Below are 25,244 nucleotides of genomic sequence, written 5' to 3'. Positions count from 1 at the left end.
AGCCAACCGTGAATTACTCTTTGAACAGCCAACTGTGAGTTGGGCGACTTTGTTTTTATTTATCGCTTTATAGTTAAACCAGTTTTAAGTTTTTCACATGATATGACAAATGGCCATGTGTACTTTGCTTATATATAGGAATGTCCTATAATTTAGTTTCTAAGTCATTACCCGATGCAAAGTGGTAGGATCAGTACTCGTCCGATACTGGGTGGCATCCGGAAATACATTTGTGTATCACAGTCTTGTTTTGCGATCCAATGCAAAGTTTCGTACTTTAAAGGGTAAATATCTTAGCATATATATATTGAATTTAAAGTCGAAAGTCGCAAATAACATACCAAGTACCGAACATCCCTAATTGTATACCGTCACCATTCTATTGCATTATATATATATACCAAGTTTATTTTTTTGGTCACTTGTTGATTTTTCACGCCGCGAATATATAAATACCTGCCGACGCCTAGACAAAAAGTTAGATCTTATATGTAGTACATGTAATGTAGTTTTTGCAAATCTGGAGTGTCAGTTGGACTTACAATTTAATTTTTTTTAATACAATTTAATTTTACAGTGTAAAATTATAATTAAAGATTAGACAGAACTTTAGCTGGGCGGAACAACTAACGTCAGAACTCCAGTTAATCTAAATCAATATCAATAACGTTAAAACTAATAAAATTAAATCGTTATACCAACCCCGTGTAACTTGTATTTCTCGTTAATGCGCCCGTATACTCGTCGCATACTATTTTTCAGGGGATTTTTGTACGTGTAGTCGGAAAAGCGTTTATATTGCCATCGTGGTTTATATTGCTGCGAGCACAAAGAATATCTGGCCGTTACTTATTTCCATATGGCCTTCAAGTTTGTACAAAGAAAAACTTGTGCACCCCATGCATAACAACCACAAAGGCGGAGCTAACAATCTTACTTATTCTTATTATAAGTCTTCTTTGTCAAATAACAGAAAATCGTTTAGTTTAAATGATATGAATGGGGCATTTAATTTACAGGGTATAGTATTTTTAAGCTACATCTATGACTGATTAATTATTATCAACACAAAAGTACAGGCCATGCGCCCGAAAGCAATTCATACATTTTTGCCAGTTTAAGCCATATGCCTGTACGTGAGTTAAACTAGCAACCATCCGATTTAACACTTTGATTAAAAAAACCCGTCGCACATTTTTTAGCATTAAGATCACTAGTTTAGATTCCTCTGTATACACCAGTGTTGTAAACATGTCATTTTGAAATAACTTAAGTTCTGGGAAACTCGTTTCTAATAAAAAAAAATACAAAAGCGCAACATACAATGGCAAGCAAATTATTTGGTTCAAAAGCTTAGGTCAGGTAAAGTCATTTAAAAAGAGTAACTTGATTGCATTTAGACCAACTTAATAAGTCATTGAATTATGCCATTACAACACTGGTACCTCAAACAAATTCAAAGGCGAACTGCGAAATGCAATCTTTTTTAGGAACATATTTTGTTTTCCAAAACTTGTTGGTTACTATTAGAGTTTGACATTCAAGAATTCATGGAAAAAATTGTTTAACATTTTTAAAGTTGTTGATAATATCAACGAAATGGAGTGCTTCTGTTTAACAGAGTCCACATACGCGAACCACCACTTTCTTATTTGAAAACAGCATACACAGATATGAGATAAGTCGTATTTCTTTGCTATTTTAAAACTTATCAGTTGAGTGAAGACTTTCAAGCAGTGGTAACCTTAACGGTGTAAAATGTTACACGAAAATACGATTCATTACGTTTTTTTGCGGATTTGAGTGATGTACCGATCCGCAAAATATAAATAAATGGCACAGGCTATTTTTTGTTGCTTTCAAATTGTTTTGTTCGATTTGACAAACGAAGACACAAATATGGACTCGAAAAATTCTTTGACGCGATAAAGCGTTGCCTGTTATCACCCATATTTGCCCTAACCTAGGTTCCGTTGCAAATTTAAGCGTAAAATTGATTGGTAATTTTATCAAGTGTATAGCGACTATGTGATCTACGTTGAGCTCCGTTTCGCTTCAATTAACTTGAACGCGTATTTCGATACCTTTAAAAGTGTGTTGCGGCTCGTCACTTGTGTAGTAGGCCTGTCCTAAGAGGGGGAATAACAGATTTTTGTAAAACGTGTTACAAATATAAATGCAAATATTTATAAAAACATTACGTCTAATATTTTAGACTAACGAAAACTTTTTTCAGTTAGGTCCGAATAAGTGATAGTTAGACTGTTGGAGTTTCCATAATCGAAAACAAACTAAGGAAGTATAGAGCAGGGATGGCGAACTACTGTCCCGCAGTTTTTAATGACCCACTTGTCTCTATAGAAATATCGAAATGCTATCAATCTTTTTCATGAAAGAATAAATGTAAAAAAAAACATTTTTTCGTTAGATAGCACTATACTGTTTAAATGAGGGCTGGCAAATTTGTGGGTTGTGCAAAAGTGTTTTCGAGTTGACGAGTATAGGCCTACATATCTGCACTTCAACAAATGCGTGCAGAAAAGCAGAAAAGCAAAAGCATTTTGTTTATTGCTGTAAAACGTAAAGGGTGGCGATCGTTGAAGGAAAATTAACAGTTCGCAGACTAAAAATTTCAAAAACTCTGGTTAAACCAATAAACCATGGTGAAAAGCTTTCTTCTGAACTCCTGTAATCCCATAAAAAATGCTGCAGCATTGGTTGACTATTTAGGTTCTTGATATTTGTGGGAATCCGAATTTGGATGTCATCCGAAAACCTTGAAATACAAAGGCAGACAATAACAATTGAAACGACGCAGCAGCAAAGTTTCGCATAATATTAACGTATAAATAAATATATGACCCATTTGTGCATTTTGTATGGATTAAAGTCGTATTTGTGACCCGCACGACGAAAAAGTTCGCCATTCCTGGTATAGAGCCAAACACATCCCGTCAAGCAAGAATTCCGCTTTAATTTAATGGTGTTTGATGAAACATGCAATTTAGCTTACCGTGAAAATTGAAATTTGTGTGTCTTTGTCCGTCTGTCTGCTAACATCTTATGCCATACACTCGCTATATCGCGGTTGCTTCTCACTTGAAAGCAAAACGACTATAGAAGTCTAGCAACACTCACCCTGCGCGAATAGACATTTTTTGTTGATTTTTTGACAGCGCGATTTCCCCGATAAGATGTAGCGCCCCTTAAACAACAAAACACCTCCTAAAGTAGCCGCGCACAAGTTTTTGAAACAACATTTGGGCAAGCATCTTATATCCAATTACAAACTTAAATCAAAGGCTGTAAAGGTTAGATTTAAAGCTGACTGTTTTGGTTGAACATCGTGAAATTATATTGACCGTAAAGTCTTATCTTGCGGATCAGTTTGTTTGGGGTGGTTGATTTTTTTTAAAGACGTTTATATTTTTATCAAGTGTAAATGCAGAATTATAGTGGAATTTTAGATTGCTAAAGATAAATGCTATAAAGTTTTAAACAGAACTGTAAAACGGTAGAAAATTTGTTATACCGCAAAGCACAATGAAAAATGAATATGACCAGGATTTTTTATTAAAGAAATGTTTTTTTCGTCGATCGCTTAACCTCGTCATTAACAGATTCGCTCAAACGCACAACATTTATCTTAAGTCATTTCGTCCTTCTGGTGCGCTCCCGTGGGCATCGTTTGTAAATTTGAATGTGGCTGTGTAGATCAGTGCTCTGCAACCAGTGTGCACGGTGCATCCTAGCGTGCACCAAAATATGCAAGGGGTGCACTTTGGGGTGCAAAAGGTATACAAGGGCGCATCACAAACTTTTAATAAACCATTAATATTTGACTTCTCAAGTTTGTTTGAATTCTGTTGTTTTTTCTCAAGTTTGTTTGAATGCTGTTTTATGACACGGAATAATATTTGCAAGCAGCCTGCATACATAATCGAACTTTCACCGACATTGTGTAAAACTTCGGTCCGCTCAATTTAATTGAAAGGATGATATTGATAGGCATAATGATTTTCAATATTGTTTTTTACCTCAGTTTACCTTTTAAGTAAACAGGGTGCATTAGTTCGTCAAAACAACTTTAGGGATCACCAAACAAAAAACTTGTAGAACCAGTTGAAACGTGTTTAGGTATTTAAAATATATCGTGGTTGTATACTCGATTTGTCATACGCTTTTCGGTAGTGTCACCGAACGCATCACTCGTTTTCCTAACGTCTCTTTAATAACCCTAACCGACAACAATTATGCATCGGAAATTGGTATTCACTTTGAATATTTCTCCATAGTCGATTTATTGCCGCTTCCACACAAGTTTTGTAAATTGTTTGACTTGTTCAAGATAAACTTGACATAAAACCTTGTTTATTCTGTTATTCCTATTAAGTTTTACTGTTATTGTGGCAGTATTTAATCAACCCAAGCCACTTTCAAACACAAAGGTACGTCAAATGTGATGCCATCGATAGGTAATCTTAAGGACACCAAACATTTCGTTTAAGACACTTGGCATTTTCGCTTGATTTAGTTAGGTTGAGACTGTTCCTTTCAACACGAAGCTACATTACAAATAATATGTTATCGATTCACACAAACCAAAAAACGCCTTTATATTGGTCACCAAACCTTTCATTTTCGATAGTGCGGTAAGACGCCCGCGCCTTGGGGCTTAAACATTTTTTAAGTGGGGTACGACATACTGGAAACGTAATCCAGATTCATTTTTGCATTTAGGTAGTTAAAAACGGCAAAAATACAGTTTGGACCCTTTTTGATTGTACGCCACTTGTTTACCCATCACCGCGAAAGGCAAAAAATTCACATCACATGAATTCATTATTCAGCCCACGTGCCACGTAATGTAGAGAACTTTTCGGGGCGAATGAAACGTTTTCTTTTTTAACTTTTCCAACTTAAAATTGTGACATTTATTGACATAACTATTGAATATTTTAAAATTGGTCGACAAATTTCAAAAAAAACTTAAAAATTTTATGGCACCAATGCAAAACATTCTCATAGCACAAGGCTGGAAATGAACAAAACTTTTCACAGTTGGTCCCTATTAAAATTCAGGTAAATTATTTATTTTATTGGGAGGAGCGAATTATTGGAAAAATTAAACCTAGAAGATAAAGAATTGACATATAAAAAATGTATTGGACTTTCAAACAAAACTGTCTTAAAACTTACCACGTAAAACAGTAAACAAATTTCCGAAAAAAATTTAGGCTAATTTTTTTAGATCGGAAACGGCTTGTTAGGCAATTTGTGATATAATACCTGATAAAATAAGGAATTCTTTACATCTTATTGTCCCCGGGTCAATCAGACACACATCGTTAAATTCATAAAAACCTAACATTTAGGATCGTTAGTAGTTGTTTTTGGTTGTTGTTGGTTTTGCTACTAATAGTGTATGATGTCAAAACCGTATATAAAACCAGGTATACAACATAAAATAATTTCTTCAAATTATTACAGAAATATATATTTAGCCTTATGAATAGGCATCATCCGTTTGAATACAAAAACAAACCTGTACAAAATCCAAACTTGTAGAAACATAAATATATATAAGATCGCGTATAAAATTATAAAACACCTGCAGAGGTCAGACACGAAAACAACGAGCGACAACGTGAAAAAATGAGAAAAAAACAAGAGCAGCACGCAAGTCGCAAGTGATAAGCATGTTATCAAACGGTGTGAAGAGCAATTACTAATGGTCAGAAATAATGCGTTTTTTGTTTGGAAACTGATGCTGCCTATTCACAAGGCAAAATATATATTTATTTAATAAGATTTAGCATTAAAGAGAATTAACGACAAACAAACGCAACAGGGATCAACTAAAATAAATCATTATAAACGTTAAATATTAGAGTTGAGCTTGCGCCCCCTAAAAATTGCTTGGGGCAAATAGGGGGCGCGCACCCCGGTTAAGAACCACTGATCTAAATCGTCTTAATAAGACATAAAGCTGCTGGAAATATTCCTAAATTCATCGGAATAAGGCCTAAATGGACCAAATAACTGCTAAACTGTAGGGAGAGGGTATAAGACGATCGGGGGCCTTCGGGCTGGCATAGGCTGTTTTAGTATCGACGCTTGGGCATCCTAGTTTGAACGGCGCCGTTAGGGCGCCGCTATTTTGGCCTTGGATTGTTGGGCCCTTTTTAGGGTTAGAAAATGAGTTATGGCTTAAATTATTATTAGGGGTATTAGTAATGTACTTAGGGGTTAGGTAATGTTGCACAAGCCTGATTCTGGGCATTTTGGTTTTATTCTGAGAGATTTAGGACTTATTCCGATTTAGACGGTTTTCGACTAAATAGGTATTCGTCCTGTTTTGGTCTAAATTCCAACTGTGTTTTATTTCGACTCTGGTGTTGTTCCTATTTCGATTTTATGGCTGAAGTCCAAACAAAGCACTATAGTCGTGCACCAGGTGGAAAAACAGCATCATTTTCTTTTGGAGGGTCCAACTTATATGACAGTTTGATTTTGAAACATAACGTGAATGTATTATGTTTGGCTCTTGTGCTTTTCTGAAAACTCTGAATAACAGTTAATGAGAGTGTATACGTTATATATTTTTTTAAATAGAATTTGTCACTTTAAAACACGCGATAACGGCTCCGTAGAGCAGGGTGGTCCAAGGTTGACAGCATCGCGGGCCACAATATGTCTTTGATATACTTGGCCACATAAAGTAGGCTATATATGCGATTTCCGTAAGCTCGGGGTCACGAAATGTTTAAAGATGACGACTAAAAGCATCGTCAAAAAGTAATGTGATAAAGAGACTGCTGGCAAAATGGTGCGCGCGAAGCGCGAAAAAATTGCGTATTTGACAAAACAGAATACTGCATTTATAAGCGTAGAATTTTTTTTAACTAGATATATTTGGCTAGATTTGCACGATGGAAAGGTCTAGGGCGTTAACCTTTAGTCACAGTGAAATCCTGTAAAACAAGACTTTCCCGAAGCGCTATATATTTCATCGTTCATTTACCTTAAAGTGGCAAAAATAGTAATTTATATAGGGTCGTAGTTTTTTTGTTATGTTTATTGGTCCATTAAAACGACGTAAAACAAAACGCAAATGTAACCTATACAAGTTCGCAAAACAGCCATTTTGGAAAGTTCCATATAGGACGTACTGCGACTTTCAAACCGGTCTAATACATATCAAAATTAGGCGTTCTTGCCACCCCTGGATTAAAACTTGATGGGCGATAGTAAACCGGTTAATTTATGTAATAATGTAACTAGACCTATAATCAAACAATTGCAATATGCTTGCCGATGATCGTTGGTCAGTTATATTTCTTTGATTAAACCCTCAACTTTACGTATTACAATAATTCAACAGTGCTTCGCGGGCCACAAAAAATGATGTCGGGCCTGGGTTTGGACCCCCCTGCCGTAGAGTATAACACTGTATGGCAGAGTAAGGACTTCCCGGATTTAGACAGCCAATATAATTTAGTGGCATGGCCAGGTCGCAAAACTGTTTAGGCAAACTAAGAGAGTGTAGATATTGTAGCCTTTAGCTTTCCTACGTCTGGCTTGTTTATTGGTGGGGTTACAGTATAGCGTTGCCCAACTTGACGTCACAATGCGCGTGACCGCTGTCCACAAACGAGCGACCACCCGAACCAACGTTTCGCGATGGATTTTATTTTATGCTATTCGATTGGATGGAGCCTTGTCTATCAGCTTGAATCACCGTGGTATATACGTTAACGTGTTTAGTGAGATTTGTCAATATACTCAACGAGCAATATCAACTGAGTAAAGTTAATCTGTCTATAAGTTAAGGATAGGTATTTTAGCGGCCTGCTCCTTGGAGTCAGGTGTAACAAGGAACGTGTAAGAGACTTAGGTCGCCGTCGGACCTCGCCTTACGGGCCAGCGACTGACTTACCATTAGCAACACAGACTAAACTAAACAGTTTTTTATTGTAAATTTTTTTGCCTAGTTTGTGATTGCGACAACATTCAAAAAAGTTCTTCAAGGTGTACTTTTTCTTGAATACGAAATTGGTAAACACATAGCAATTATAGTGTATGACACACCAAGTGATAAATGACACAATGAAACATCAATTACTACTATTTTTCATCTCAACAATTTCCACCTTTAGCTGAACGAAACGTTTATTTGGTGCTTCAGTAGGAAAGAAACTTGGTCTACAAGTAAAAAAATTCTTGTCTGCCTTTGTCTAAATGAAATCCTAGTCATTATTTTAACCAGCCGAGCGGCTTTACAGATGTCGCCAACTTGTACGCACCGAACACAGCCAACAACGACAGCAATGCACAGGAACAATATATTTCTCGATTGGCCCTGATCAGCGTTGGGTCTGACTTAAATATTTCACCGGTATATTCTCCTCTTTTGTTCTTGTGTGGAAAAGGTTTTGAGGGAATGTCTTTCTCGAGAAAACGGCACAAAGGACCCCAGCCTTCTGTGACTGAGAAAACTAGAAGTTTGTCATTGGGAGCGTTCTAGAGAAAAAAACCTCAACGTTAAATTTCTGCTACGTCCCATACAACGTCCTATCTCAGTACTTTAAGCCCAATAATTAATTAAATGGTTAACCCAGTGGCAATTGCTTTACTAACGATTTTAATTAGCGTACTTATGTGGAATGGGATAAGCGTCACGGAAATGCAAAATCACGTATAACATATTTAGAAACCTATAACCTATGACTTCCTACCTGGATGACACAAGCGTTGTGACGCCTGAATGCCATTCTAAGCCGAAGTTCGTTAAAACGACCTTTTCCAAACCAGGCGGTCGCCGTTTCGTCACAACCAAAGGTGGCAATTGCTAAAAAACAGCAAATTTCAAAGTCGATACTTTTGCACCACTTTAAAAGTGCGCAGTGTAACATTAGCACACAAAACATGCGGTATCAGATCCTCACTCAGTTTGCCCAAATAGCGTCGATACCGATATAGTGTTGGCGAAAAGTACGGCCAGATTCTCATGGCGGGAGTTTCGTCAATCTCTAGTTGCTTTTCCATGCTCTTCCACCAATCGTCCTCGTCTTCTCGTGTCGTTAAAATTATCTTCGGAATAAACGTAGATTAGTAACGGGGAGTGTTTCTCAGCCTGTGAGTCAAACCTCAAATTGGGTCGCCAACTGAAGTATTATACTTTTCTAAAACTTTACTACCAAAAACGAAAGACATGACCCATTTTTATTGAATTAAAATTTATCATTGCTTTCGTTTTCAGTTGTGCAGCTTATGTTGACCAAAAGTTCAATGGAAACAAATGCTTCGCTGTCAGCTATGTGTTTAGTTTGGGTCGGCGGGAAACAAAGTTGAAAAACACTGTTTTATAGTAGGCCTACCATATGTCCTCTTTTAGGAGGATTGGTCCTCTTTTCTCAAGAAAAGCGAATGGTCCTCCGAGAACGCTCAGAAATGCCCAATTGTCCTCTTTTTTTCGCATTTGGAGTTGGTTGCTTATACTTTCAACAAGACTTTACGGCGAGACAGTGTATTTATTGCCACAAATTACTGTAGCCATGAAACATGCTGAATTTCTAGTTGAAAAAAGGTTTTCCAACAAATTGCCCTACCAGACCTACCTTCTTAATTGTTATGCAAACATTGCCCCCGAAAAAAAACTGTTAACGGAACCGCAAAGTATTCATGGGCTGATTTTGAAAAATAAATTTTATTTATTGTTTTTGTGTCTGTTTTTGTAACTTTTGCTTCGCTTTTTTTGTAACTTTTGGCTGCAAATACCAAGGAAATGCAAAACATCATTAAACTTAAACTTAACGATTATACTTTCGTTTAACTTGGCGGCAAAAAATGTACTCTTTTTGGCTGCTGAAAATATGGTAGCCCTATTTTCTAGTCACCTCAGTGCTAAGTATTCAAGTTTCCAATCATATCCGGCTAAAAAAAGATTTGAAACGCTTGCCGGATCACCAGAAATGTCAACACCCGTTATCCTTATTGTCATTATCATTTTTTCGCAGTTAAACAAGACTAAACGCAGGCAACATGGAAAACTTTGGACTTTGTTGTGGGAGATGCTTATGTAGTTTAAATTAGCGCGACTGTAAAAAGTTGCTTCTCTTTTCGTGGCGGTAAATAAAACATCCTATAAAGAAAAATTTGTGCGTTTGATTGAAATTCGTAGGTGACCGCATTTAACGGCGATTTTCTAAGAAATGCGAGAGTGCAACTGCGAAATCCCAAACGCTGGATATACTTTTTAATCTACCATACAGGTAAAAAGTTTTCTTTTTATTTATATTATAAAAATAAAAATATTATTTAAATAGGCTCTGTAATCTTTTTCTTGTTTCGACTCAAGAATCTTTTTGCGTGTCCGAACAATGTACATTCGTTTTATTGTTATTGGCGTTAAACACGATTTATAACGAGATGCAATTTATTCCCTATTTTGCAGGTAAATACGTCAATATTTAGATTTACTATAAGTCGAAAGTTCGGCTAAAAATACTGAAAACAGCTTAATTCGGATACACTTTACGGAAACGTACTGATAGTTGGATTGCGGTTCCATTATGGCTCTGTAATTTGTAAATTTATCCGTCGCTTAAACCAGCAACCAACGCTGACTTGAGTTGGACCTCTTACCTTTGAATCAGGGTGAGCTTTATGGATCTCGTCCCAAAAGAAGCAAGCAGGTACGTCAGTTACGGCGTCGACGTCGGAAAACATTCGCCGGAAATCTTCTGTGCTTCCTCCCGTCCTAAAGATGCGTTCCCACTCGGATCCGAGGTAGTTGTATTGCTCCATGTAGTCGTACACTTCGTAGCCCAAGTCGCGTAAAGCGGCCGCCATCGTCTTGGTCCCAGTCTTGCACGTTCCGGCACATATTACCTTCATTTTCTCGAAGCTTCTTCGTTGACAAAAAACTAAACAGTTTTAGTTGACTAGCGTAATTAAAAACGGAAAACAAAACGATTTTTAGTGAACGAAAGTCCCATTTCGTCGCATGTTTTTAATTCGCCTTACTAACCTACCGCTTGTATGTAATTCTTTTTTTCATGTGGTCTGAGTTTCAAAGAATGTACACTTATATATGGAGACTATGTTTTGATTTGATCGACTGGGTTTGTTAAAGGATCCTTTTGTTAAGGAGACACGCCTGATACGCCCCAGTGATTTTGATTCATCTGTTGGTAGCTATATTGACCAGTGGTTCTCAACCGCCGGCACGCGGACCGGTGCCGGTCAGCGTCAACTTTCCTTCCGGTCCGCAAATATATTAAAATTTGATATCTCAATTGCAAAATTCAAGATGTTGAAGGCTTATCCATCAAATTTAGAACTTCGCCAGCTCCGTAATTTGTAGCATTGTGACGTAACAGAGATAATGATATTCTTTTGACTTCATTGTACGTCACAATGCTGCAACTGTTTAAAAGTAGGCTACAACTCGTAAGTCCTAAACTTTAAGACCAGTTGTATGTGAAAGCTGAGAAGCGTTTTAGTTGCATACTATTGCGTAATTAAATTTTGGGTTAACTTTGATGTTTGAAGGTCCACCGGTCTGCAAAATTTGTTTTGAAATTTGACCGGTCCGTATGCTTAAAAGGTTGAGAAACACTGATATAGACAGTAAAAATGTTATTTGGGTTATTGTGTTTTTACAATCCATTCGTTGTCTTTTAAATAACTGTAGCCCCGAACGCTTTATGTCATTTTTCTCGCAATGTGTTCAAATTGTTCGTATAAAAAATGCATACAATTTTTACAACATAAATGAAATCAGTTATCCATCCGGCTTTTGTGTAGTACGGTCGTGAGTTTTAATATCTAGCCAGTTCGGACTTATTCAATATAAAATGGTAATATTGAATGATGGCAAAGTGAGATATTAATGACCGGTTTGGAGTAGACCTTTCATTTTTTAATCAAAGTTTACCATAAAAACGGTCAAGTAAAATATTCTCTCAACGCTGTTTAAAATTTCCCCGTTTCTGTGTTTTTGCTACCAAAGAAGTGTTGCGTGTTTTGTACGTTTACCATTACCACCTTAACAAATTTAATTATGCGAATGCTCCCAACGGCATCCCGGTAAAAGATTTGCTGCCGGCACGGCGAAAGACGCGCCTGTGTTATTTTTTACCAGGCTATCTCGTCATCTTCTTGAATGTATTTAAACTAAGATTTTAGTTGCATCTTTGTGCACTACACCGACAAAAATCTCCGTTGTGAGGTAACTTTGTGACGTCATCTTTAAAAAAGCATTTTTGTGTTGTTTCGCTGAGAAACTTATCTACTTTTACTTGTGAATATTCCTAAATGTGAATTTAGCGTTTGTTCTTATGATCAAATCGCCTGCGTTTTGTTAGTGTATTGCTGTTACGAAGATCTATGCACCTTTATGCATTGGTTTTTTGTCATGAGCTTATTTTCGTATTTTTGTTGACAAAGAAATATGGCGTTATAGACTTCAAACTTGTTTGACTAGCCGCAAAAGTTTGTAAGTATCTTTTAAGTGCGCCAAATAAGAGTGTATTTGTAATATTGTTATCGCTTGATAATGAGAGGAAGTTTGTTTGGCTGGCTTTTAGATCAAACCAATATAGGTAATTATGTGAGACCATTCAAAAGTTATTCACTTTTTTTGGGCTTCAGACATAGAAAAGTCTATATTTTCCAGCTGCAATCTATATAAAAATATATATGACATTTCGTGGTTATCATAAGAAAAGTAAATTTAGCTACTCCTTTTCGAAATGTTAGATTAGGGATTTGTGATCACAGTGGTTTCTTTGATAGCAATATCGCTTCAAAGCTGAATAAAAAAATGCAACAGAGGATACGAAAAACATTCGGTTTATAGTCGTCGTTATCATAATAGTTCAATTGCGACGTTTTTGCGTCGCTTTTAACGAGCCTCTTCTTTCGCTGACAGCGGGCATTTTGATATTCAATGTGGCCGTGAAGTTTGGCAGCTATACGTAGCAGACTGTTCGCGTATGCCCTGCGGGTCACAACACAACGTGTCTTGTCTGACTGGTCCTCGGATCCTGGCCGCAGTTGACATTTTGGAAACTCTAAAAACTAAACGGCTGCTCAATTGGTTGCTGGAGTATTTTAGATTGGAATACGTTCAACTGACGGCCTTTCGATAGCTGTGAGATTTTTTTAGCGGCAGATTTTCGTTAGCAGTAAATCGTAGTTTAATATCAGGCTTTAAAGCTAGCCATGTAGTGCTCATAATAGGTATAATGTTATTTTACAGCTGGGAGTGCCGTTTAAAAAAAGATTCTCAGAGTAGCAAAAGTGCAATAATTTTCGTAGCGAAACGATGAACAATTTTGTAATTGGATGCATACAAATTTTAGAGATGACGTCACAATGTTACGTCATAACGGTACATCTAAAACACTCAACCCGAGAAACCCGAGATTTTTAGATACATTCATGGAGATGGTGGGTTCGCCTCGTGAAAATATAAACAGTTGGTTAAAACAAGAACATTTTTTTACCGGCACGGCATTACTTCAAAAAATGTCTTAAAAAAGCCGTTTTAGCAGCATTAATTTTAAGGTTTACTTTAACCACTGCGTTTATTAAACACTAGTCTGTAAATAAAAATTACGCCAAAGTTCCCACCGTTGGTGTACCAGCTCAAGCAAAAGAAAAAGCAATGGTTTAATACTTTTAATTCAAACAGTTTTACATTTTAGGCCTTGTAAATGAATATTTATTCCTAATAGCCTACTATAGAATTTGGAAATAGTTGCCGAATGAGTGGACATGGAAGTTTGGCAAGCAATATTATCGGCTGTCCTCGTGGTGAGATTGGCAGGTAAGTTAGTAGAATGCTTAGTTGTCACAAATCTAATCAGCTGTTCTCTTTATTAAATTGCGAATTTCAAACATAAGGTCATACATTGATTAACTTAATCCATTAAGGTGACGTTTTTTAAATTACTTATATATATATATATGTATTTTAAGTATGAAACGCTACTTTAGGAAAAGCATAGAGTTTGCGTTTCTTGTTATCAACGAAAAATTCCACTTCGTAAACAAAAAGTCTGTATTAATATATATTCCCCATGAAATGATTAAATCAAATAGAAAATAAAAAAAAGAACAAAAAAAAGAACAAGGTGTATGAGAAGAACCCAAAACAATAAATCTACTTTCAGACCCAAACCCTACTTTTTATAACTGTAAGCCTACTTTTGGCGCACTCTGTATATAGCGTACGATCGTAAAAGTCTGCCGGACTTTGCCGGGAAACTTAACGGCTGTGATTTAAAATCTATATATTTTCCTATTTCAGAGTCGGCATGCGTAGATAAGGGAGGCTGGTCGTTCTGCAACGCTGCACTGAAGGAGGTTGGAATGAGGTGCGCCTCACTGAAGACGAGAGATCGGGAGATGTGCCAAAAGTCGTGTCAGACGTGCAGCGATGGTGGGGATTAGGCTTACGCACTCACATTAGAAAATTAAATGTTGAACAACATTATCGTGCTTAACTTTCAGGCAGATATATGGAGGCCTTTTGTCAGATTTTAAAATGTTTCAATGTGTTTGTTTCACTGTAAACGTTATATTTGTGTTTAGAATACAGTTTATAGTGTAAAGGATCGGTAGCATTTTTTTAAAAAGGAGTAATTTCTAAAATCTAAAATCATTTTAATACAGCAAAGCAAATAATTCAAAACTAAGCTAAATAAGCCATTGAAAGTCAAGTTGTTCCTATAGATAAGTATAACTAAAACAAAAAAACAACTACGAACAATGTTTTGGTCGATTACCTGCCCACAGAGATACATGAGAGGCATATAGTTATTTAGTCATGTTTTTTTTTCTACAGCGGTGGTCATCACCCCACCCCCGTTCGCCCGTCCCAACCCACCAAATAACCCCCAACCCTTCCCACCTCGACTCCCCGCCCCCTATGTTCCCATCAACAACAACAACAATAGAAACAAGAGGTATGCATAGTTTGTTTACAATGTAAGCCTGAATATTAATAAATTGCAGTTTGGGCATATTGCTGGATTGTTTCGACTTACGTCATCTGGAAAGCCATATTGTCTAGGCCAGGGGCGGGCAACTTTTCCAGTCGGCGGGCCGGTTATGGTAAAATTAAGTTCTTGGCGGGCCGTATTCCTGAATCGATACATTAATCGCGTATTTATCCACATATACAAGAAATATCGTATTTTGTTGTAGTGTTTTAAACGCAGCAACACTTTCATTGCACAGCAAACATACTGTATTTTTGCCGAATTTAGTGAAAAACTAAGTATCTGGGCATTTAATCCTTTAAATTTGCGACACTCCTTGTCAACTTTAAGTTCACTGGCAAAATAGCTTGGTTGTATGTTGCCCGCCCCTGGTCTAGGCCAATGCTTTTCAACCTTTAAAGGAACCGTACGCACTTTTATTTCGGAAAATTTTCATCCGCACGAAACAAGCTTAATAAGTTTGCAGCCTTACATTTTCCTTATTTGTAAAATAACAATGAAAGTTTTTGTGTACCGTATTAAAAACGTAAAACGTAAGCCTTAACCGATATGAAATAGATAGCTTAAGCCGTAATGAACCACTGATAGACTATATTATTGTACCTGTAACGCATAGGAGGGAGCACCAGCTTATTTGTTTAATGCATTACACATATTGAAAAATAATAATATGTACCATTTTCATCCGCACGACGCTTGTCATCCGAATTAATTTTTTTTCATCCCACAAGTTGAAAAGCACTGGTCTGGGCTATTTGACGTTATCTTCTTTGTATGAGCTACACGCTATACAACGAGGCGACAAACAATTTTCAATGCAAAAAAAATTGAGAAAATTCTTTCAACAACCAGTTTGGGTGAGGGGATTTTTGTGCTTTCGGTGCAGACAAAAATAATCGAAAAATATAACATCCCAATTGTCAAAATAAAACTTCCACGCTTTAATTTAAACAACAAATCTTATGAATGACATAATGCTCGGGACGGCCGTGCTCAAAGTGTGCCATATCTGTATAGAAATAAAATACAAGCTACATTAAACATCCCTTAGTGGAAGTATATTTGCGAAGCGTTTATACACATCGCAAAATCGCGCACAAAAATATTACACCAAAAGCAACATGACGTCAATAAATCCTCCATAGAACGTCTCTCATAAGACATGCAACCAGACACAAACCAAATTAAAACCACCAAACCGAATGGCAAAATTTCAGTTCCCAAGATACAGTGGCCTCAAGAACGAAACTCCAGTGGTCAAACCAGGCCAAGATAAAATAGATGCAACACGATTGCATACAGGAAGCTGCAAGGTAGTGAAGTTAAGGTTTAGAAAACATCGTTTTACTTTACTACTGTTTTAAATTCAAATTGCTTATTTCCAGTGACTCCGGAGACCCGACATTTCCGATGTGGGCCGTCATACTTATCGTGGTCTTCATGATCGCCCTGTTCATCGCCATTACGGTGATCTTCTTCTGCTGCAAGAAGAAGCTGAAGAAGCGGAGGATGGAAAAGAATCGACTGCTCCTGAAAAGATCCGCCATGAACTCTTACCAGCAGCAGGTTTACAAAACTTGATCATTATTCTTTATATAGAAACTTTGCTACTAAGCATTATAACAACCAAAAATAGTTCCTCTGGTTATTACAATTGTCGGTAAATAACTGGAATTACAAGCAGAGCTGTTTTTCGTTAATTACTATTTTTTATTTAGACAGAATAAAATGGTTTTCTTTGCACAACGTCTATTAAAGTCAAATTCAATCAAATGTCCAAAAGTTGTGTGTGTAGCAGGCAACGCTTTTTCGTTATACAGTCATATTCCGTTTTGCAATGCCTGCACGACTTAACATGTATATATCATATCACCAAGCAAATCCAAGGGACACATGTATATGACATGTACGGCAATTATTCTTATAAAAAAAACTTCTTTTGTTTCAGCCGCAAATTTCAGTTTGGGACGAGCGGCCCGAATGGACGAATGAAGCATTCGTGGAAGATGGAAACGGAAGGTAAATAGATAAAAAAAACTAAGCAGGCTATAAAAAGTCAGTGTCCGCATGGAGTAGGCTACTCCTGTATCGTGTAGGTCAGTGTTTCTTACACTTGTGACTTACGGCACCCTACGTACTGCAAAAAATACAAATATAGTTTGCGGCCTACTCACTTGCGTTTACCGTAAAATAAAAAGAAAAAAAAGCATTGTAAAACTATTTGCCAATTTATTGCATTCAAATCATACACAAACGATTGTACAACAAAGCGCACCTGTAGGGAAACAACAATTATAATAAGTTTTACACTTATTCAACAAATTCAGCTTAGTTTTGCACCCGGCAAACACTCTACTCAATAAAGTATTTAATTATTAACCGTATTTTAGCGTCATTAGGAAAATATGCCGTGTGCGGGAAGAATTAAACCAGTGGATCGGATCTGGCCCACTGGCAATACTTGGGAGACTTCTTCCCTATGACATTGTCCACTTTTTTATCTTTCCTCACGCAGAAACTCTTACCTTCCGGGACAGAATCGAAACAACTCTTCAGCTTGGATTCAGAACGATTTAAACGCAAGGGTGGAGTCAATGGTTCGACCAGATAACAGATATACCTTGGTAAGAACACCCCTTAAGTGATTTGAATTGCAATGAGCTGACCGCGTCCTGCATATAAACAAAGCTTAATGTCAAACTCATATAAATTATCGAAAAAGTAGCGTGTAATGTGGCTGTGATACAATGTAACACATTGATAATAAGATAAAGGTTTATGCCATACTGCAAACACCTTCTGTTTTAGGACTTGTTGTCAGTGTGACAGGTAGCCTACTCGATGAAGCACGATTGTGCGAAAGCCTGTCAAGATATCAATACATTTTTTCGTTATACATTGCCACCTGATTATTTAGAATTGGACAAATACGACCATTTACGAAGATTCTTATTCAGTTCCATTAAGTAAAACGCCTTTAGGCTTTATTTTAATGAGATTTGTTTTGCGGCTTTTCTTTTCAATGTTTCTTATTGCAGAAGAACGTGAACCTGCAACAGAACGCCGAAGGAACGATGAAACGTAAAGCACCAGCACCACCACCGGGTATGTATTAAAAAAGACTCCGAAGCATTTTACCAGGCAGAAGGAAATAGTCAAGTATAGTGTCTACCAAATCTGTGATTCGTCCACGATCATCGAACATATAAGACGACTCTATCGCTTATCGAATTTATGCCAATTACTTCATTTGCCAAATCCCATTGAAGACTATAGCCTGCCTGTAAAATCAAATTTAAAATAGCTTCAATTAGGCATTTACATGGTTTTGGAACCGTTTAGTTTTGAAACAAGTAGGCCTTTTGACTTTTTACGTTTGGATCAATCTTGCACCCACTCCCACCCCTGGAAAACAAACTGTCCAACATAGGGCGTTAATACTACGCCTCACTTAAAAAAAGATTATGAACAAACTTAAATAAAACCAAACGGATAAATTTGAAACGTAATGGCCAAGCATCGGCCATTATCTTTCGATTGGATTTGTGACAGTATGATTTAACCGAAACGTTTCAATGTTGTATTGTTTGGCGCTTTGCAGAGCAAACGTACGAGAACCTACGATCGGATAAGGAGGGAACGAACAAGCATACATCGCGACGCGCACCTCCTCCCCCGCCCCCCACTGACCCGATGGATGTGAGTGTATGATTTGAGAGAAATACCACAATAGTTTTATTGATTGCGTTGCTATAATCATCAACTTATAATATATAGACAGGGTTACCATCTGCCAAGCGTAAAAAATAAGCACGCTACTCAAAACTCGGGGTGGATCCAGTTTTTTTGGAGGGCATCCAAATCCAAATAATCCTAAAAACACTTAGTCTCTGTGCCAAATGCACCAAATGCGCGTAAATACAAGAAACCGCGCAATAAAAATTATAGTGAGGCTAAAGAAAATCTAAAATAAGACAAGGTGTCGGTATGCTAACCCTGCATATAGATCATCCTCGATTCGATATATAGATTTTCGTTTAAAGCCACAAGATGGCCGATACTTCGTATTCTAATCCGATACCAGTAGTGTTTACGTTGCGCGAAGTGTGCCGTGACCCCAGGTGTGCGGAAGTGTATTCCGGTGTACTCAGGTTACATTCGGTGAGCAAAAGTAAAATTGAAAAGTGTTCAAAAGTGTGCAAAAGTGTCCTGAGGAGCAAAAAGTGTCTTTGGGTGAAAAAAAAAACGTTTTTATAAGTTTCCGGAAGTGAAGGTGGAAGTGTCAAAAAGTGACAAAAAGTGTGATACGGTAAGGTAAGGTAGTTCTCTACGTTGCAGTGTTTCTGTTAGGCCCAAAAGATTTTTTGTAAAATTTTCAGAAGAGTCAGAAAGCTACTTTTGCGCGAGGTGTGCCAATTTCAAAAAGTGACCTTTGCACGAAGTGTGCCAAAAATATCGTCGATTGGTAAAGTCGAACTGTACATTGGTTGTCTTGTTTGTTGTGGCAGATTTGGGCTCGTTCACAGAGAAGCGAGCAGAGAGGAAACAGTGTTTCCCTATCAAGACTGGTTTCCTAATTATAGCCAGTATTGGTTTACTATTGACGTAAAAAGTAATGAGATGGTATTTTATATTTAGTTCATTAAAACTTTAGTTGTTTGGTAATTTAACTTGAATATGATGGATTTTATTATTGGCACACAAAAAAAACTTACATTGTCCAATTCATTTTGTTTATTTCTAAATATTTGTATTTCAAATATACCATTGACTGTATAGTTTTGCTTGACGTTCACAGAGCGTTAAGTTGAGAGGAAACACTGTTTCTCTATCAAGACTGGTATCCTAATTATAGCTTATAGTGGTTAATATTGACAGCGTTGAGTTGCTGATTTTTGAGGTATATTAAAATCTATGTTATTCGTAAACCTTTGTTGAATTTTATGTATTTTATAAATGACACACAAAAACCACACATTTTCATTGCTAATTTTAGTTTTTCTTAAATTAAATCCTAAGTGGTTTGGAAACCTATTTTGTATTTGATGTATTTTATCTACGACACACAAAAAAGCACACATTTTTAATCTGTTTTGTTTATTTCCAATTTTCTTTATCTTAAATTTAGCAACCGTATTTACACGAAAAAAAAATTCATGACTACAAACTTACAATTTATTTACACTCCTGTCAGATTATTATTGCTATAATATAAAACAGTTATTTCTTGATACTTCTTTTTTGATTTTTGGTGGAGTCTTTTATGTCTGTCCACATCGATTGCAATAACTTGACAAGTTCATTAAATTGTCGCCTTACATTGGAATTTACTAATCCGTCTGCTAGTGCTGCAACTTCGTAGAACTTTATGCAAAATATATTGTTAGATATAACGTTATTTTTTGACTTTGTATTTTATGCTAAGCATTCACAGAGTGGCAAGTCTATAAATGGGTAAAATTTTGTGAAATATGACGTTATAGATCGAGTTATAGCGAATTTTTTCAGATAAACCTAAGTTGTTTGAAAATCTTACTTTAGGTGCAGAAATATTTTCTATGAATTTTTTTAGCGGTGTCGAAAAGCAGATTTTGTGCGAGGTGTGTTTTAATATTAGTGCCTGACCCGCAATTGATAGCTTTGCTAGAGTATTTTGTTGTGCCAATGTCAAAAACCATCCTTTGCGCGAAGCGTGCCAAAACCATCGCCGATTCGTAAAGTCAAATTTTATATTGGTTCGTAATGTATGTTGGAATAGATTAATAGTGCTCGTTGTTCACAGTGTGGCGAGCAGAAAGGAAAGAGTGTTTTCCTATCAAGACTGGTTTCCTACTTATAGCTTGTATGGATTTTCTATTGACGAATAGAGCTTTGAGTTGCTAATTTTACTTTTCAGATATATTAAAACCTTAGTTGTTTGGAAACTTGAATTTGATGGATTTTATTATTGGCACACAAAAAACGAAACATTTTCAATTCACATTGTTTATTTTCAATTAATTTTATTCCAAATAAACCACAACTAATTATACGAGATCAAAATAAAATTCTGACTCTAAACTTACAATTTACTTACATTGCTGTTACATTAAAATATGCTTATTGACCCTGTGTGTCGTAAGGTTTCTTTTAAGCCAACAAAAAATGTTAAAACGTTTTTTAAAGTAACGAAAATAGTCTTTTGCGTATGTGACAATCTCAAAAAAAGAGACATTATCAAGAATTTTACAATTTATTAATGACATAAGTTGTTTGGTAATTTACCTGGTTTATTTTAAACATGTAATCTTTGTTGAAATGGAATTAAGTTTATATACAATTTATTTACAATTATTTTCACTGAAATAGATATATATTAAAATAGTTATTTGGTGACATTTTTCCCAATGGTATGATTCCAACAAACAAATATATGTTAGGCCTTCCAACAATTTTTTCGCTCATCCCTTTACTTGTGTCCCACCACCTTGTGTTGTGGTGGCCCAGCCGGGGCGTAGAAGAATAAAATTTTGCAACCATTAACTATGGATTAATTAAAACAAATCCACACAATCTAATATGTATAACAACGATTGATTATACTAAATGTACTTAGTTTTTAATTTTCAAAAATACATTTTTAATTGAAAAGTGTGATTGTTTGCTCTGTTTAGAATCCGAGAGGGCAATTTGTTGTCTATTTAAATTCAATAACTAATTTTGACTCACGTCGCTGAAAATCGCCATTTAAACATTGTTTTTTTGTTCACCTTAAAACTGAAAACCTATTTAGGCAATCACAGTGAAACGGTTGGTGGGCAAATATTGTTGACAGATGATCGCATAAGGAACATAAAATGTCTTAGAGGGTTGGTGGGGATGTGAAATACAAAAAAGTTGTTATATTTTATATTTTGAGAAGCTGGTAGGAAAATCAACAGGAAAAAGGTCTTAATATCTTTTGAGAAGCTGAAAAGAAAACGAATAGATATAGAATACCTCTATTTTATTTAGCTAATCGGATTATTAGGCTATATTACAAAAAAACACTTAAGACATAATTTTGCCTGAAAATGATTTACGAAAAATGAGCTGCGAGTTTGGCGGGCCGCAACCACCTCGCGGGCCATAGTTTGCCCAAAGTTGGTGAAAATTTATTTGAAAATAATAGTTCATTACGTAATAATCAAAATTAATCTAAATATAGACATTACATCATTGCGATAATGCACAATCATAAATGAAATACATTTAGATCGGCTACCCGACTATTTTTGCCTTAAAACAAATTACCTGAATAAATTTGGTAACTTATATTAAAAAAAATGAAATTGGTAGCTGATCGATTCGATATGCTAAGCTAACCATAGTATCATAAGGGTGACACAATATAATGTTTATATCTGGTAAACCAGAATTTAACGGTATGGTTCGAAGCAATATTAACGAGCAAAATTATTTGAGCCATAGATTTTTCAGCCATTGGGCATCCCCGAGATTGCACAACAACGTTAAACACTTAACTTGACTTTATTTTTTTTCAATTCGTGTGAACTAGGGAAAGGTTTAACAGGCCAAAGCGTGTATATTTGTATTAATGTTTTCCACATTACAGCCAAGTCCCATACAAATATCAGTATAATATTGACAGGTTGAGTTATCAAAGTTCTAACCTTTCCAGGCAAGTTTGGGCATGCCCGAGATGCACAAAAACGTGAAATAGTTAAACATGACTTTTATTTTCGTAATGCGTTGTTTTATTTTTCGTAATGCGATCGCGTCAGCAATACGCAAAATATTCTACCTATTGGAAAATGGTAGCCTAACCCTTAGTTTAAAATTGTTGACAGCCGTAAATCACTTTTTTTTTGGTTAAATCACTTTGAGTATGAGGGTGTATTTAGTTCTCGGATTTATCACACAAATATTTACACATGTGTCTAATTTTCAGACTCAATGTTTACCTATTGGAAAATAATAACCCTTAGTTTGAAATTTCTAACAGCTTTAAATTACTTTTTTAGCAATCACTTTATACATGTATAATAGGTCATAAGTTCTTGTTTTATGACACAAATCTTTACATATGTGTCTAATTAAAAAAAACGTTCTAATGTGAGTGGGTTAATTCAATCTAAAATTATAAGAGAAATCATGTTAAACTTGAATAAAATATTTAAAAAAAATACTGATAACTAACAGGTGTCAACTCCGATACTGTTTTAATATCAAACCACACACGCTAACACACCGACAACCACATCTAGGCTTTGGCGACTACACAAAGTGCTGGTTCTGCAACATAGGAATCCACCGTTGGAAAATGGAGGACAAACCCTACGAAGAACATAACAAGCTCTCACCACGGTAAGGTTGTAATGGGCGTACGAAATCATTATAACAAAATTGCTAAAATTAGGTGTACCATGTCACTTAACCTTTCTATTTGACAATCCTATATATAAAAAAAGACTTTTTTTTACAGATGTGAGTTTATTCATCACCTTAGAAACCTGAAGAACAACAACTCTGGTTTATTCCATTCTCCGAATATCCAGATAAGGCAACGCCGTGTTGGTCAGGATGTGTGTGGACAAAAGTAGGCTTATTAATATCTACTAGTGTTGAAGGGATTAGATTTGTGGTGTAGAAATACAAATCTACAATTATGTTGTTATATAAAGTATAAAAAAAAATATTTTTCGTAAATATTTAAACTGCATTTGTATGACTTCACGTTTTGGAAAATCTGAAAACTCGTTATAGAGATTGGGACGCTTTTATTTATTGACATATATCGGCTATTGTAAATTATCTATAAAATATTCACATTTTATACAACGAAGACTTTTCCAGCAAGAATCAATTGTGATGGTATTTTATCACAGTTGGAACGAGGTTGGTCTGCGAGCAGACAAAGTTTCCAAAACGCCTACCCATCATGTACACAAGAGTTTGCTTTCCTACACACAATCTAAATTTGCATGTCTATACTTTAGGATTTTCCTATTCATTTGTTGTTTAATTCAGCATTTTGTTTAAAACAACTGAATAAAGAAGATTAAGTATACCTATTTAAACTTTTTGTGTTAAACAACAAATATTATTTGAAATAAATATTTTAAAAAATTTCGTAAAATGCTTAATGGAACAATAACATTTTGTTCCGAAATATTTTTTTTTATCTTTATCAGTTATTATGGAAAATAGGTGAGAATAAAGTTAGAATAAAGTTTTGTTCGTTTTCAGTAAAAAAATGAAAGACGTTAATAAAGTTCCGCTCTAGAAATCTGTTATGTTTGTATTGGCATGTATTAAAGAAATAAAAGCATTGAAATATTTCTACCAAACGATACGAAGTATTTATTTTCGCAGAACAAAGCTGTTTAGGTTTCGCTAGAAAAACATTTTAAATAAAAAACGTCCTGAAAAAAAAAATTAAAATGAAAACAGTTGCACTAAACGGAAGATAAATTAAGTAGTGCATCACACAACTGTGGTGGCTTCTTTAAAACTGTATTAGGAAAACCTGTTGTAAAATCGTTTAATTAATACCGTGTATAGTTTTTAACCAGTTTAACACAAGAAACCATACTCCTATTCTACAATCACTATTTTTTTTTTGTTTTTTTTTTCAATTTTTTTCCGCAATAGTAAGTTACTAGAACAATTTTTTGTAAATTTTTTGCTTTGACTTACTACGAATTCTAGCATTTTTTTTACAAAAAATATCGTTTGCAAGTTAATATAATTTTTTTTATTTAGAGTTTCCCATTTGTTTTCAATAAACTCCTAATATTGTGTTCTGTTTTTTTTTATTAAATATTCGTGTTTAAATTTTTCTCTAAAATTTTTTAGCGCTGAACACTAACGAATATGTTATTATGTTTGTAAATAACGATTTTCCTTTTGAATAATTTTCTTTTCGATTTTTTTACTCAATACAATAGCAATGTTAGTTTATCTATATTAACATTATTCTTTGCAATAATAAAATATTACCTTTTTTTTATTCAAACGTTATACAAAGGTCGTTTTAATAGTTGCCAACTTTTCACAAAAAAAATTTTCAATCGTTTTTTTCAGAAAATACTAATAATATTAGCAGGTCACTTTGTTTGTTCATTACCGACAGAGTTGTTTTGGGATAAAAAAAACATATTTCTAATGACATACTCGCAGATGACCATTTATTTAAATTACACACTACATTTGAACTATAAATTTTCTAAGTTGAAAATGTAATGTTAC

General features: G+C 35.5%; 1 protein-coding gene across 1 annotated transcript; it reads right to left on the bottom strand.

Annotated features, from left to right (window-relative positions):
* Window positions 1-2,055: 2,055 nt before the first annotated feature.
* LOC146157165 (uncharacterized) lies at window positions 2,056-10,899 on the bottom strand. Its single transcript, XM_083388107.1, has 5 exons — window positions 10,648-10,899; window positions 8,949-9,093; window positions 8,739-8,851; window positions 8,397-8,523; window positions 2,056-2,129 (listed from the first exon to the last, which is right to left on the bottom strand). Exons 1-5 carry the CDS (start codon window positions 10,897-10,899, stop codon window positions 2,056-2,058), a joined length of 711 nt encoding a protein of 236 aa, XP_083244233.1.
* Window positions 10,900-25,244: the final 14,345 nt, after the last annotated feature.

Source organism: Ascidiella aspersa, chromosome 4, assembly GCF_963924565.1.
Source record: "Ascidiella aspersa chromosome 4, kaAscAspe10.2, whole genome shotgun sequence".
In the NCBI taxonomy this organism is placed as follows: Eukaryota; Metazoa; Chordata; class Ascidiacea; order Phlebobranchia; family Ascidiidae; genus Ascidiella; species Ascidiella aspersa.
The sequence above is the reverse complement of the archived record's forward strand: the minus strand, read 5'-3'. Positions and strand labels throughout refer to the sequence as shown.